This window comes from Pristis pectinata, chromosome 23, assembly GCF_009764475.1.
Source record: "Pristis pectinata isolate sPriPec2 chromosome 23, sPriPec2.1.pri, whole genome shotgun sequence".
Lineage (NCBI taxonomy): Eukaryota > Metazoa > Chordata > Chondrichthyes > Rhinopristiformes > Pristidae > Pristis > Pristis pectinata.
This window is the reverse complement of record NC_067427.1, coordinates 20,181,992-20,197,766: the sequence shown is the minus strand read 5'-3', so window position 1 is coordinate 20,197,766 and position 15,775 is coordinate 20,181,992. Positions and strand designations below refer to the sequence as shown.

Genomic DNA, 15,775 nt, shown 5'->3' with positions numbered 1-15,775 from the left:
GGATATTTTTGTTGATGTGGTTCCTGTTACAGAGGTGGTTCCTGTTGATGAGAATCCTATTGATAAGATTGTTGTTGTGGCGATTCTTGTTGGTGAGATCCTGCTATGGGATTCCTTTTGCTGGGATTTCTGTTGAGGAAACTCATGTTGACGGGATTGTGATTGATGGGAATGGTATTAATGAGTTTCCTATTGGAGATATTCCCGTTGATGGGAATCCTGTTGATCAGATTCCTGTTGATGGGATTCATATTGATGGGATTACTGTTGGGGAGATTTCCTGATGATGGGATTTCTGCGAATGGAAACTCGTGATGATGGGATTCCTATTGATGAGGTTGATATTGATGGAATTCCTGTTGGGAGAATTCTAAAAAAAAGGAGGATTCCCTGTTGAGGAGAATCCCTGCTGGTGGAATTCTTTGGTGATTCCTTTGGTGCTGTTTTCCATGGCGAAGTTTCGCTCCTGGTGTGCTTACTATATCCTCGGGTCGATTCCCTCCGGTGCTGGTCCATCCGACCCGACTCCCGTCGGCGGCATCCCCGATGACCGGGACCCTTCTGCTCCCGTTCCCCCTGGGTCGGGGTCCTGGCGGGATGCGCGCCTCCTCCCCGTCCTCCTGCGGATTGGCGGGCGGCGGGACGCGCCCCCATCCCCCGTCTCGGTGCCGGCGCATGCCCACAGCCGCGCCTGCTCGCCGCAGCCCAGGACTCTACCGGATCCGGAGCGGCCGCAGACGCGGGCCCCCGCTCTCCGCCGATGGGGCTCGCCGCTTGCCATATAGCTGCCCGAGGGTAGGCGTGATGCCAGCCTAGGTCCGGGGCTGCAGCGAGGGGGGGGTCGGTGGCTTCACCCGGCTCCGGTGACGAGGGGGGGGGGGTCGTTCCGTGCCGGGTTGTGCGGGCAACGAGGCCGTCCGAGGATGAGACGCGCTCGGAGGTTGGTCCATCTGGTCGTCTTCTGCCCGTTCTCCAGGGCTCTGCAGGTACCCGGAAGCCCGGGGCTTTTAAAACGCGGGGGAGGGGAGGGGTGCTGGGGAATCGCCGACCTCCCTCCCCCCAAAATCCAGCATCGAGAGCGTTACCCGGGCTACTCAGCAACTAACAAGTTGCGTTTATGCAACCCCATTTAACACAGCAGAGCTTTATCCAGCGAAAATTGTCACGCAGCCAATTAGATGTTAAAACAGGTGACCATAAGCTTTGCAAAGGGGGTCGGTTTTAAAAGTGGGTCTTAAAGGATAAGAGGGGTTTAAGGAAGGGGATTCCAGAGCTCATGGGTCGAGCAGCTGGGGACAACCCATGCCCATGGTGGAATGATGCGGTTCAGTGACGATCAGAGATCTGTAGAGATTTCACAAGCTGGGAGGTCTGGGGTCACGGGCACATTTGTAAACAAGGCATCGAGTTTATAAAGCCCGCTTCGTTGAGATGGGGCAGTGGTTGAAACTGCCCCAAGCCATCTCTTCCCCAGTGTCACTTTCTCTTGCTGATCCTGATTGGAGTCATAGAATAATGCAGCAGGAAAACAGGCCCTTCGGCCCAACTCATCCATGCCGACCATGGTGCCCACCAAGCCAGTCCCATTTGCCCATGTTTGTCCCATATCCTTCGAAACCTTTCCTATCCATGTACTTATCCAAATGTCTGTTAAATGTTGTTATTGTACCTGCCTCAACCACTTCCTCTTCCTCCATCACTTGACTGTAATAGCAAACATCTTTTATACTTTAGATGGGATTACTGGGAATATTAGGGAATCACCTTCTAATTTTTACACAAGCCAGTTATTCTAAATGTCAGTTTTTATGTGGCATCCAGTGTATCACTGGTCTCTGTACCTCTAGTCTGCACCACGTTGGTTCCTCTACGTCACCCAACCAGTTTCCTCTAGTTTTATGTATTTTCCTTTCCATTGTGCACTCTGTACTAACCCCTGTAATCAAAACCTCTCGTCTGAACAAGAAGGCTGAGGTTTTCAGACATTTGTTGCTGGTGTGCTCTCAACTGCCTCATTACGGGACAGTGATGATTCTTCCGTTTCAAAGTATCAAGTTTCAAGTATCAAAGGATTTGATATTAACTAGGCCCCTGGAGGTGTGCGATTGCAGAGAACAGCCATGAATGCACTTCCTTATGCAAAAACATGGTTACCAGAGAATTATTCAGCCCATTGTAGACTGCTGCCATGTCTAGAAGGACACTTGATATACAACCTTTTGAATAAATAACCTTTAATCTAGGTTAACACTTCCGCAGTATTGTAGAGGTGCTACACTATAGGCAGCACTGCACTGATAGAGGGACAGGACTGAGGAGTGCCAACCTGTTGAAATATCAGACTTGAAGGAGTGCTGTGCTGTGACAGGGAGCTCTCCACTAAATGATGTGGCCTAAGTGAATGTTGAATGTGCCCATATTACAAATGTGATGTTAACTGCTGCAATACTAATTCAATGAAAAGCCCAAAGTTTACCTGAATGCCCTAACCTGTATTAATCTCTTAAGCACATCTAAAACTGATGATGTTGTCACTTACCTAATTCTTTCGTTGGATCCCATTGTGTACAAATTGGTTTGTCCATTTCCCACACTTCAACAGTAACCAGACTTCAGAAGTATTTCGCTCATAGTGGAGAGCACGTGGACACCTGTGACTTTGCAGGCAAGGTGTCGGATGGTGTGCTGTTTATAAGGACAAGGTCACAATAGAATTGGTCGGCAAAAGAAGCAGAAGTGATATGAAAAGAACATTTTTCATGTAGTGAGTTGCAATTTGTTTGAAAGGCAGATTCAATAGTAAGATTTAAAAACAGAACTAGATATACAGTTGAAAGAAAATACACAGCAGTATTAGGAATGACCTTTTACATGACTCCAACATCTTGTAATTCTGCTTGGGTGGTACAACCCCCTAGTATGAACACTGAATTTTTCAATTTCAGGTAACCCACACCCCCTCACATTCACCTGTCCACGCAATTGTCTTCTCCCTTTCCCATCTCCTCCCTTTCCCCTGCTGGTTTTCATCTGCCCATAATCCCTCCCCAACTGGCCCCACCCTCCTTGGACTGCTATGTACTGGGAATCTTTCCTCTTCTCTCTCAGCCCTGATGCAGGGTCTTGACCCAAAATGTCAGTATACCACCTTTTGCCTCCACGGATGCTGTTTGAACCTGCTGAGATTCTTCCAGCATTCTTTTTTTGTTCAGATTCCAGCATCTGAAGTCTCTTTTATTTTCAGTCACAGTGATGATGTTGCTTTACTGAAGAGGCAATTTGATCAGCAATAGTCACTGGGCTTCTCCTGTGCAGTTTCATTCTGTGATTCTAAATCAATTTACACAATAAGTTTCACCCCAAAAATGATTCATACTCACACTTTGGAAGCTATAATAATATAGTCAAACACAGCAACCTCTTTCAACAAAGCCAAACCCCACAACTGCAGTAGATGATACTTTGATGATATTTGTTTAAAGGTACACATTGTCCAGAATACCGGGAGAAGTTGAATGTTCTATCTGAAAGGACTTTGGAAATTAATTCAATAGTACTTTCAAAAAGGACATTGACAAATACTTAAAAGGAACCATTTGCAGAGCTTTGGAGAACGTTCCAGGGAATGGATAGCTCTTTACAGAACCAAGTGCTTCTGATTTTGCTGCTTGTTTTTATGAATTCTCCTGTTCTGGAAATGGTGCTGTGGGATATTTTATGTCGAATTGGAGAGCGTGGATGGGCCTCAGTTTAAAGGAAGCTGCCCTCATCTCAAAGTCACAGCCTGGACCATTTGTTCAATTTCTGAAGCAGAGTTTAAAGCCACAACCAGTACAAGGTGAATTCAGATTTACTTCTGTGGTGAGTGAGGTTTGTACACTCAAAGATTCCTGTAAATTTCAGGCAATTGCTTGGTGAGACATGGAATTGAATATTTTCTTTCTTTTTTCCTCTTTAAAAAAATATACAATTAAATTGCATTAACTCTTAGACTTTACCTGTCCAATTACAGTCCCAGCACAGAGAGCATAGGCCAAACCCCCAGTTCAACACCAGTCTAAAGGCCATGTCAGCGACACTGGTCTTTATTTAATTCTCATCACTATCTATCGATTCCTGTACCCACTTCTGCATTTTACAATCCACCATTCTTTGTTCTGCAGTTCAGTCTGCTCTGTCTTGTCAGATCAGACTGGGTTTTACCTCTTCTCCCAATCTGCTTTCTTCAAAGAACAGTGTTTTCTTTCTGATTGGTCATTTGTGAGGTGCCCGTGTGCTGGATGAACACAACTCCCCTCCCACCCACGGATTCAGCTTCTCCAATGGATGCATGTAAATCACTTCAGCCACAGCAAATGCACGCGCCCCAGTGGTTGCATGGTAACATCCCTCTCACTTCCACTGGCTGCATGTGACAAATCCATTCACCATCACTGGATGAATGTAACTACCACCACCGATTTTCTTTCACAACATGGGGCATATCCATCCACTGGACTACAACGTTCCCAAGTGTCCACCCTCCTCAGTAACTTACGGCAGCCGTAGGATCCTCATTTTTTTTCCGATACAATCTTGAAACTGACAATGTTGTCATTCTCCATTGTGTCACTGGTTGGTGATCCCACATATTCGTTATCCCTTTGGTGATTAATGCAACTTGTGCAGTGAAGCTGTGAGATGAGCTGTAGTACAACCTATTTGGGATTTAAACTACTTGTGTTTCTTTTTGTAGAAGCGTCTCCCTGGTGTCAAAGTGAAGTACCTGTTCTTAATGTGGTTAGGAATCCTACTCGGCAGTTGGGTGCTTTATATGCATTACTCCTCCTATTCAGAATTAATGCCGAGGTCATATCTGCCAAATGATAATTGTAAAGTACTAAGGGTGTGGACAAATTAGCCTTTTTCAATCAATGCATGTGAAAAGACTGAAGAATTACTTCAATAGTTGATGCTGAGTTATTAAAGAAATCATTTAATTTTTAAAAAATCAATAAGCAAGTGAAAACACCAGAACCGCAAAATAAGCAAATCTGATTTTAAAATGGTCAGGATTTGTGGCTCATAATGTTATTCAGTATCATCATAGTAAAGTGTGATGCCACATAGTAAATGCCGCAGCCTGCATCAGGTTTATACAATATCTGTAATTTAACAAAATCACATGTGCGATACTATAGGGCATGCACTTAGGGTGGGGGGGGGGGAAGGAAGGTTCAAAGGAGACATGTGGCACAAGTTTTTTTTTAACACAGACTGGTAGGTGCCTGGAATGTGCTGCCAGGGGTGGTGGTGGAGGACCGTTACGATAGAGGTATTTAAGACGTGAATATGCAGAGAATGAAGTATTATGGGACAACGTGCAGGCTGAAGGGATTAATTTAATTAGATTGTCATTAGCTTAATTAGTTTCAACACAACATGGTGGGCTGAAGGCCTGTCCTGCACTGTACTGTTCTACGTTCTATAACTGAGAAAAAGGGTGTTTATTGAATCCTTTAATTTCATGCAATTTATTCTAGACCCTAAGCTTCCATTCAGGCCGCTAAACTCAAAAGCAGGACCTCAGATAAACGAAGGCAATGAATGATAAGAGGCAGAGGGAACCCTTAACAACATCAGAAGAGAAACTGACCAAGTTTTAGGCCCTCAGCTCTGTCATTGTTCGTTGAACTGTGAAATGGGAAGCTTCATACATCAGGAAATTGGAATGTTGTTCTTGTTTTAGGTAATAATTATTAAAAGCACTCTGATCTACAGTATGATTTATTTTCAGTGCGATCGTTATAAGAAAGGGAATTATTTCTGGATCTGCATGCAAGGACCTGTGTGAAGAAAAACAAACTGCTCTTTCAGCAATGCCTGTCATCAAACCCTGTGAATCAGGTAACTCGATTTATTGATGAAACCAATACCAGTGCTTATACAATGGTCGCCACATTGTGGTTGACAGCTGGGCTCAACGGGGACTGGGAGACATGTTTATGCAAAGGAACAAGGAATAGCCAGGCCAACACTCACCAGAATTCTAGTTCCTCTGAAATATAAAAGGCAAATTTGAACAATTCACCCCCATGGCTCTGAACTTGGGTATTCTACAGCTCAGATCCAGGATCCAAGGCTGCCCCACCCCCAAATTGCTTTGGAGTAAAAATGGCCATCTGAAATTCTGGGACATGGACTCAAGTTTAGTTAAAAAAAGGTAAACATTTAAGATGTAATTTTTTCATTCAGAGGTCGATGAGCACATCACTCACTCGTATCAAGAGTGCTAAGGAAATTCTACATGTAAAGAGGATGTTATTGCATTTGTGCTAAATGGGACTTTGGAGGGTATTCCTATGAACTGAAGCTATTGACAGCAGCTGTCATCCTCATTACTAATCTGCACTGCCCAAGAGACGGAGTTGGTAATCAAACAAAAACACAGGAGATGGTTTGTGTAGCACTCATTGAGGGCTGTCATAAAAAGACATTCTCAGCACGGGCCAGCTCCAGGCTTAATCCAGCTCATTTCCTCCATCACAAAGGTAACAAGAAATTACAGGAAACAATCAAAGAAATCTTTATTCTAAGCTAGTGTCAAATTGTAATAAATAGTATTGGAGGTAAATCTGGAATATGGTATTTATGATCCTGTGTTTCCCAAGATATTAGGCTATGCCAAATGCGAGTTAGTTGAATGAAATCCAGAGATATATCATGTGTAGGCATGGCTTTGCCTTCAGAATCTTCAGGAGGCAGAGGGGGAATATGCAGAGACTTTTTGAGAAAATGTATAAAATACAACAACTTGTATTTGTAGTTCACATATATTTTAACAATCAAGGCATTTCTCAGAAGCGTTAACAGACAAAAATATGGCTCCAAGTCACCAAGGGTGACATCAGAATCTGTGGTGATATTTGAACAATAATTGTAGTATCACTAGAATGAGAACTAATATGGGTGAATGGTGTTTGGTGTGAGTTAAGACAGCAGAACTTTGAATGACCCAATTACGTAGCACTCAACATTCAAACTCATCCAGGACATCATGCAATAGTTGAGACTAGATGAAAGATTAATATGAAGGAGCTTGCACCAACACACCACCTTACATCCTCAGCATATGTCAAAAGACTTCACAATCAATGAATTATTTTGAACATACAGTCAATGTTGCTCTATTGACAAATAAAGCAGCCAATTTGTGAAATGAAAGATCTCATAAACAGCTAAGATCAAGAATAATGTGTGTTTAGAACTTGTTTGGTTAAAGGACTTAAGAAGTCTGGAGTACTGGATTCAGTTATGGTCACCACACCATAGAAAAGATGTGATAGTGCTGGAGAGGGTGCAGAGGAGATTCACCAGGATGTTACCTGGGATGAAGGGTTTCAGTAATGAGGACAAACAGGCTAGATCTGTTTTCCCTGGAGTGGAGGAGGTTAAGAGGGACATGATTCAAGTATATAAAGTTATGAGGGGTATTGATAGGGTAGACTGCATGAAATGTTTCCCCATATCAAGGTAGACACACTAGACAATATAGATGCAGGGCAAGGGGTAAGAGATGTAGAGGGGATCTAAGGGGGATCTTTTTCACCTAGTGAGTGGTGAGTCCCTGGAATGCACTGCCTGAGTGAGTGGTGGAAGCAGAATCATTGCCAGCATTTAAGAAGTGTCTAGATGAGCATTTGAATCACCCAAGCATAGAAGGCTATGGACCAAGTGCTGGAAGATGGGATTGATACAGATCAGCGCCCACTGATCCGCATGGATCAGGTGGGCCACGTAGAGCCATACAGCATGGAAAAAGGCTATGAGAATGATACTGTACTCATCCATGCTCAGTGTCATGGGACCATTCGCATCCACCAGAACAGGTTGACAAAGGGGCTCTTATCATTGCTTCAGATGTCACTTCTGGCAAACACAAACTCAGATTCTGAGCCCACATTCTGAAATGAAGTGTGACTCAGAGCAAAGGATCCTATCAGCTGTACTTGAGGTTTGGACAAGTACTTTTATGGAGATTAAACAATACAATGTGTTGGTTGAGCATGAATGAATCTAATGGACATTTCTTGACAGAGGTATATACGTGGACCATAGCTTGATTACAAGTGTTAGAAAATTACATTTTAAGATACAGCATATAAGAGTGGATAGTGCTAACTATAACATACCTTGGAGGCATAGGTGACTTTGGACCTAGGATTTTCAAACCTCTTAACTTGCTTTATATCTGGGCCTGTTTCAAACTAATTGATTGGGATTGATTGCCGTGATTAGTCACTCCATTATCGCCACTTTGGTAGAAGGTCACTTGATGACTTTTCATTTTTTTCCCCCCCAATACAATACTTCTCTGATCACACAAGTTGGTGTTGAGACACACAATAATCCACCATACACAGCACCAATGCACTCTCTAAAAGACTACTGGTCAGGAGAAATGCAAGAGGTACAAATGAGAAGGAAGGTGTGGTGAAGGCAAGTTGAGGGGCTGGGAGTGATAATACCATTGCCTTCCCATATGACTTCCTGTAATGTTGCCATGTTTTAAACCTCCCCCAGGTTTATGGTGGTGTCTGGAGAGGGAAGGAAGTCATTATTAAGTGTGGGATAGAAGATGCTTTCAGAGCAGATCTAAACCCTGAGACTCTGCCTCGGAGAGACCTGTGCTGTTTGACAAACCAACCAGAGGGACCTCAATGGAGGAGTTCAAGGAGATGCTGCTAACATTCCTTAAGGTTGGTTTAATAGAATTTCCCATCAAGTGTCTGATTCTGAAACTCTAATCTGACAGATTGAATCAGATTCTGGATCTGTCATGATAGTCAAATTTGTTTCAGGACAAATCAAATTTAAGCCCAAAGATTCCCTCCATTTGATTACAGTAGATTATGAAAGGCACACCTGTTGGAATTCTTCCCAGTTGTACAGAATTCCTCAGAAGTGAATATCACCTCTTATAAATGGCAGGATCTTTAGCCACTCTGCCAGTCATAGGGGAGGCACTTACCAGATCTTGAATAATAATGGAGGTGAAGAGGGAGCTTCAGGAACACTCACTTGCCCTCTGAAACATCCTTGAAACCCTTCCTGGGCTTCTGTGGAGACTTGTACATCACTAAGAGATCCTGTACCATTCCCTCTATAGCATAAACATGCTATGTTTCCTTTACTTGTTACCCGACCATAAATATTAGAACCATGATTTTAAAACAATTTGTTCAAGAACTCCTAAAAAGGTTTCTATAACATACATCCACACCCGACCTCCAGGTAAACACTACTCACACCACATTCATCCATCATCTTTAAACCCACCAGCTCTAAACCACAGACAGCTTATGAACCTCTCCCCCAGAACCCCTTATTGATCCACTTGGTTTAGTTTTCACCTTTCTCCTCCTCTGCACCATATTTCCACCTCACTGAACTCCAACTGACACTTAGTGTACAAGATTCACAGAAATTTGTGCTTATAGTTTTCTTGTTGAGACTGTACTTAGTATTCCTGCAGCGCTGTCAATCACAATGCTTTCACTTTATTTCAGGCTAGTCTTGGAGATCAACAATCACTTGGAAACCTTGTCACAAGAATAATCAGCATGGCCGACATTACCAGGATTAAGAAGGTGTCCTTAGCAGAAGCCAAGTCTATCTGGGCTTTGCTTCAGCTCAATGAGTTTTTATTGATAGTTTCTCTACATGAGAAAGAACACACAGCACAGTTGCTGGGCTTCTGTGGGGACTTGTACATCACCGAGAAGATCCCATACCACTCCCTCTATAGCATCAAGATGCCACGTTTCCTTGAGGCAGTTTTGCCTTCAGTGGTGCACAAAAGCCTGAACAGATGGTTTGCTCCTGCATGGCCCAGGCGAGCAGAAATCACCATTGGACTCCTAGAATTTGTGGAGGAGATTTTTCACGGGCACTTATGGTAGTTTTTACATCTGCGACACCGACCCAGGTAACATCGGCTACAATGAGAAATATGATTTTAAAATGGTTAACCTCAGGAAGGTGGTAACAGAAAATGACTCTTAAAGATTTCTATAAAGGGCGTCATTGTGAACACAACACAGACTGCACACATGGGAAGGACTGCATGGCAACTTGTGACAAACTCGTGAAGCAATGCAATACTGAACTGATACAGCCAAATCTGGCCAAAAATTTGTGGTTTACTGCAGGAATATTTGCTGTATGGGGCACCCACTGATTTCAGAGATGAACTACAGAAACACTTACAAACCTGCATGACACTGAATGGCTTAGCAAGCCAGATGGAGGTACATCATTCACTGCTGTTAAACAACATCAAAACACTACTTTTGGAAAAAAATCTCTAACACCAAGTATTCTTAAAGGGTCAGAGGTTCTCTAAACATTGTATCTGGTGGTCATTATCTAACATAATTTATAATTAGTATCATTGGTGTCAACAACTTTGTAAAGTTCTAGGCAAGTAGCTGTAGGTCCTAGTAAGACAATTTAAAATACCCTTTACATTGTCAAATCTTAAGCCTGTTATAGTGTGAGGGATGAAAATGTTTATTAAAGATGAAACATAGCAGTTGTATAACAAGAAACATTCATTTGGTTGTGAGTTTTTGCTGAGTGTTAGGAAATTGTCCCACTCATTATAGTCTCAATCAAGAGTAGAACTTTATCAACAAAATGAGATCCATTAATAATACCTTCACCCTGCCATCTCCTTCACCTTTCATCTCGTTTAATGTACATTCACCATGGGTTGAGTATGTCCAGAATATAAGTGACTAGTAAAATCATCAGTCCCCTGAAAAATGACAGAATTTAAACATTCACCTTCTGTAGATGCAAGAGACTGCAGTTGCTGGGATCTGGAGCAACAATCTGCTGGAGGAATTCAGTGTGTCAAGCAGCATCTCTGGGAGGAAAGGAATTGATGCAGGGCTTCGATCCAAAAACACCGACAATTCCATTCACCTTCTGCACATTGACACTTACATCTCCAATCAATTCCAGTCCTCAACTTTGCTTATGACCTTGTTCTCATCACCAGCACCCCCCACTCCTACCACCTTCGCTCTAGAGCAACATCTCCTGCACACCATGCCCTACTTTCCTTCACCCAAGCTTCACTCAGATTTTCTAACCTCACCTGCACCATATATGGGAGACAGCAAGAGAGATGTGCCACTTTGGACTTGCTGATCAGTCTGTCCCAAACTTTTGCCACCAACTGAAGTAGTTGCATTCAAACTCTCACCTTCATTGCTCAATGTTTGATCCAAGTCTTGGTTCCATGCAAGGGGGTGGGGTGTTGAATACTTCATAATGTACCCTCAGAATCTTATAGAGGGTTAGGAGGGAAATGTGAACACTTTAAATACAGTTCCAGTTCTATCCAACAATTCTCCTTTACATGTGAATGATCCGAGCAGATCATGCCAGCTTTTCCCAGAATTCTTCAAAAGAAATTTTTTTTTAATACTCTGGTTGGTTCCCTCAACCCCATATTTCCATTAGTTTTGACTAATGTTCAGTGTCAAGAGAAACATTTTTTGCAACACCACTGTCACATATACTGGGTGCTGGATCACGTGCAATCGTGAGCTGCTGCTGTTCCATCGAAGCATCACTCATCCCTACAACAGCATCAGTCAATAACTTCATGCTTTCCTTTAACATCCTTCATCCCAGGTGATCCTGAAGACAAAGATTCCTTTGCCAGGTTGTATCTGGTGATGGTGTACCAGATCAACGTCAGGAGTGCATTCTTCACCAAAGTGCAGAACTTCATATCCTAACCTACGGCAAAATTTCGTTTAGATATTTAGCATTTAGTTTCACCTTTTTTTTTTGGAGATGTTTGAGTTGCAGTCTTGACCTCTTCAAGAAAAAGACCCAAGAAAACCCACAACCCTTTCAGGCCAATGCAGGGAAAGTCATTATCAGGCAGGGCTGACAGTGAGTTGTGTCCATTCCATCTCCATCATTCTTCCACAGTAGTTCCATACAGACTGCTTGAAAACCATCGATTAGTTCAAAATTCTAGTTACAATCCCAAGGTAGGGGGCTCACCTGACCCCACAATGCCCTTCTAACTTCTACAAAGGCACATGTCAGGAGTGTGATGAAATACCATCCACTTGCCTGGACAACTGCAGGACCAAGAAAACTCGAAGTTTATACATCCAGGACAAAGTAGCCACTTGACTGACATCCCAACTTTCACCCTAAACATTCAGTCTCTCCACCACAGCACATATGGACTGCAGTACCAGTTACAAAATGCACTGCTGTAAACTCATCAAGGCTTCTTCAACATTTTTTCCAAATCTACAACTTTTACCATCTGCAAGGCAAGGATAATATGCATAGGGGAATGCCACTGCCTGCAAATTAGTCTTCAAATGGTCCATCATCTTGCCAGAAATATGGTTACTTCAGCATGAGTGAGCATCCATTCTGGAACTCCCTAACTAATGCCACTAGGAGTACCCTCACCAGATGGTCTACAGCTGTTTCAAGGTGACTCACCAGCACCCTCTTAAAGCCAATCAATGATAGGTAATAAATAACTGCTGTGCCAAGAATATATTGTAAATTAATAAATAAAAACTTATCGATAGGAAAGAAATAGGTGGATCATTAATTGTGTCAACATATATTTACTGTTTTCTCAGCAATCTGAATGTGATGTTTTATTGCACTTCACCACTAACTCATCCCCCTCCCTATTCATCACAATGTCTCAGAGACCAACTCTTCAAGTGAACCCAGAGAACGGCCCAGAAAGGCTCCTCCCAGGTGTCCTTGACTATTCCAGAGCAGGAATTAAAACTAGATTCCCTCTCATTTGGGGAGGGGGAGAGGGGTACATGCCATAACAGCATCAATCAAGCATTTCATAACCTAGGAAGTAAACTGAGCCTTTCAAATCCTCTCATTCCAAACTAAAATGTTCACATGCAGTTTATTACTATAGGTAGAGGATTATATAAAGTTTAAAAGCAGCAAAATGGATAACATGAAATGCTGAAAGAGTTGCAATTTAATCATTACTCCCTTATTTCCTATGGGACCCAAAACATTTCCCCATTTCATAACACTGGGATTTAAGACTCTTGGAGCAAGAGCATCCTGGAGTCTGGCTTTGAGCAACGCTTTATGAATGATATTGTAACAGAGTCCACAGTGAAGTTGCAAACCATGTGAAAGTCCCAGACCCACACTGAAATCCTAAGTGTTGATCATGCATGTCTGGAAAAACCAGACTGTGCCTGTGGGCCTGGAAACAGAACTCATTCCTGATCAACAACCTTTCATCACTGCCCCCCTTCTTGACTTAGTTCTGAGGCAGCTAGCAGAGCCACTGCCTCACAGCACCAGAGACCAAGATTCAATCATAATCTCAGTGCTATCCGTGTGGAGTGTGCACATTCTCCATTTGACCACGTAGGCTTCCTCCAGATGCTCCAGTTTCTTCCACACCTCAAAAAATGTGCAGGTTAGTAGGTTAATTGGCCACTGTAAATTGCCTCGTGTAGGTGAGAGGGAGGTAGATTCTGGGAGGAGTTGATGTAAATGCAAGGAGAATTTAAAAAACAGGATGAATGTAGGATTAGTGTAAATAGGTGGCTGACAGTTGGTGTGGACTTCGTGCACTGAAGGGCCTATTTCAGTACTGAATCTCTCTGTTTTATCTCTGCTTCTCTCTCCTTGTGGGTCCTACCAGCAAGATGCTTTCTTAATGTTTCAAAACCATTCAATTATTTGGACTCATTTCAATTTTCCTTTAAAAGGGATTGTCAAAGTTGTTAATTCCATCCCATTGCTGACGACCAGAGAGATCTAGCCTGCCAGAAGAAGCGATATTGAGGCAAGTGCTGCATTATGGAAGGGTTACCATCCAGTGGGAGTTCAGCTCTCAGCTGTATCATCCTATTAATGTGAAGATTCCCACCAGCCCATCAGTGGAGGCAGAAGATCTCAGGGATGCTATTCAGAGTAGGAAGATCACACCAGTCTCTTGACCAACACCTATCCCTCAATGTCGCTACAGGTCACCTGGTCCTTTATTTCGCAAGGTCACGTTTTCCTTACATACATTGGCTGACACAATTCCTACATGTTAAGGGAAACCGTGCATGTTATTCCTCAGACAATTCCCAGAATCTTCAGTCATTTATATTGGTTATGTTTCCCTCATTCATGGCTACTGATTTTCCTTACAACGTTACCATAGCCACCGCTTGGGGATTTCAGTGTGAGCACCAACTCCACTGATCAGCTAAATCCAAAAGTTCCCAAGTATGTAGTCAAAACCATATTTCTACTTTAAAATAGGTTTTGACCAATAACATCATTCAGCCGACTCTAGGGCATTAACCTCCCCAATACATTGGAAGTAAATGACCAAAGCTGGGGTCTCATCAGATGCACCTGCATTTCACCTTGCAAAAACAGATCCATGCTGGGTTACAAAAGCTGGAAATTCTGTGTCTTCAATTACTGGCCTGTCCTCTCTTTAACAATGCTCTGCTCCCTCAATATCGTCATCTGATAATGCAGTGCTCCTTCAGCAGTGCCCTCCAGATTGTGCAGTGCTCCTTCAGTGGGAGGTGTGATCTCTCCTCTCTCCCACACACACCGCAACAAATCCCACACCCTCTCTTCCCACCACACAGTGTGGCACAGCATTTTCCAGATTGCTGAGGAGCTCTCTTAAAACTGATTCATCAGTAATAACAGTGGCTGAATCATTGGTGTAAAATGAGTCAAAAACTACACTGAATTATCACTGCCAATAATTGCAATGCCTTTACATCAAAAGCTGCTATTTTTAGTTTGCCATTACTATTAAAATGGGAATAGAACTAAAGGCAAGTGCTATTTGAATTTTAATGGTAATCATTTGAAAGAACAAGCAGTGGCAACTGCACCACATGTAACGCTGTTCTTTGGCAAACACCCATAAATTTAAATCACACTTGATATAAATAACTGTGAATGGCACTTGGATGAGATTGTGTTATTAGGGAATCTGCCTGCCCCCTCCCACCACCAGGTAAACATTTAAATCCAATGTTAAGTCAAAATCAAGATATCTTGAGCATTAGGTATCTATTAAGATTTTGTAAAGCCTTGCAACAATGCCTTATTAACCACAGAAGTTAGCACATCTACCAAAGCACCCCCCATGCTTCAGAGAAATGGAGGTCCCTTTGGTCCAGGATACAAACCTGCCAGTACGCTAGTCTAATTTCATCCGTAAACCACGGCAATTTCCCCAAGGATTGGCACCGCCACACAGGAATTACCCGGACCACATATACAAGTTCAATCTCCCACACTCCATGAGATGGAGAGATTGTTGGATATTAATGGAATTGAGGGTATGGGCTAAATGCCTGCAAAGTAGCACCAAGGCAGAAGATCGACCATGAATTGGGGAGCACACACAAGGAGCCAAATGACCTAATCTTGCTCCTACTTACTTACAAATCTCTAGCTGCAACAAGTTTGTGTTGAAAGCTCAAAGTTAGGTCAAAGTTCCTCAGCTGAATTCTGATGAGCACTGGTCTACCTGTGGCATGACTGTTTCTCTATCCATGCTACCTGGCCTACTGGGTATTTCCAGCATTCTCTGTTTTGTTCCAAGGTCCTTCAGCATCTGCCAAACAGATTTTATCAGCCTCAAAGAACTTTAAAATATACTGAAACTCAGCAGAGTCAATGCAATAGCCACAGAAATCAAATCAGCAAGTAACATAAAAGTAGTCGATGA

General features: G+C 42.9%; 1 protein-coding gene across 1 annotated transcript; it reads left to right on the top strand.

Annotated features, from left to right (window-relative positions):
* Positions 1 to 886: 886 nt before the first annotated feature.
* On the top strand, positions 887 to 12,567 carry dipk1b (divergent protein kinase domain 1B). The gene is given in 13 exon segments (XM_052037155.1): positions 887 to 986; positions 4,736 to 4,840; positions 4,842 to 4,871; positions 5,777 to 5,791; positions 5,793 to 5,840; positions 5,842 to 5,886; positions 8,563 to 8,662; positions 8,665 to 8,738; positions 9,549 to 9,926; positions 9,928 to 10,038; positions 10,040 to 10,168; positions 10,170 to 10,331; positions 10,333 to 12,567. Coding segments are annotated over 13 exon segments (1,293 nt in total). The 5' UTR covers positions 887 to 923; the 3' UTR covers positions 10,366 to 12,567.
* Positions 12,568 to 15,775: the final 3,208 nt, after the last annotated feature.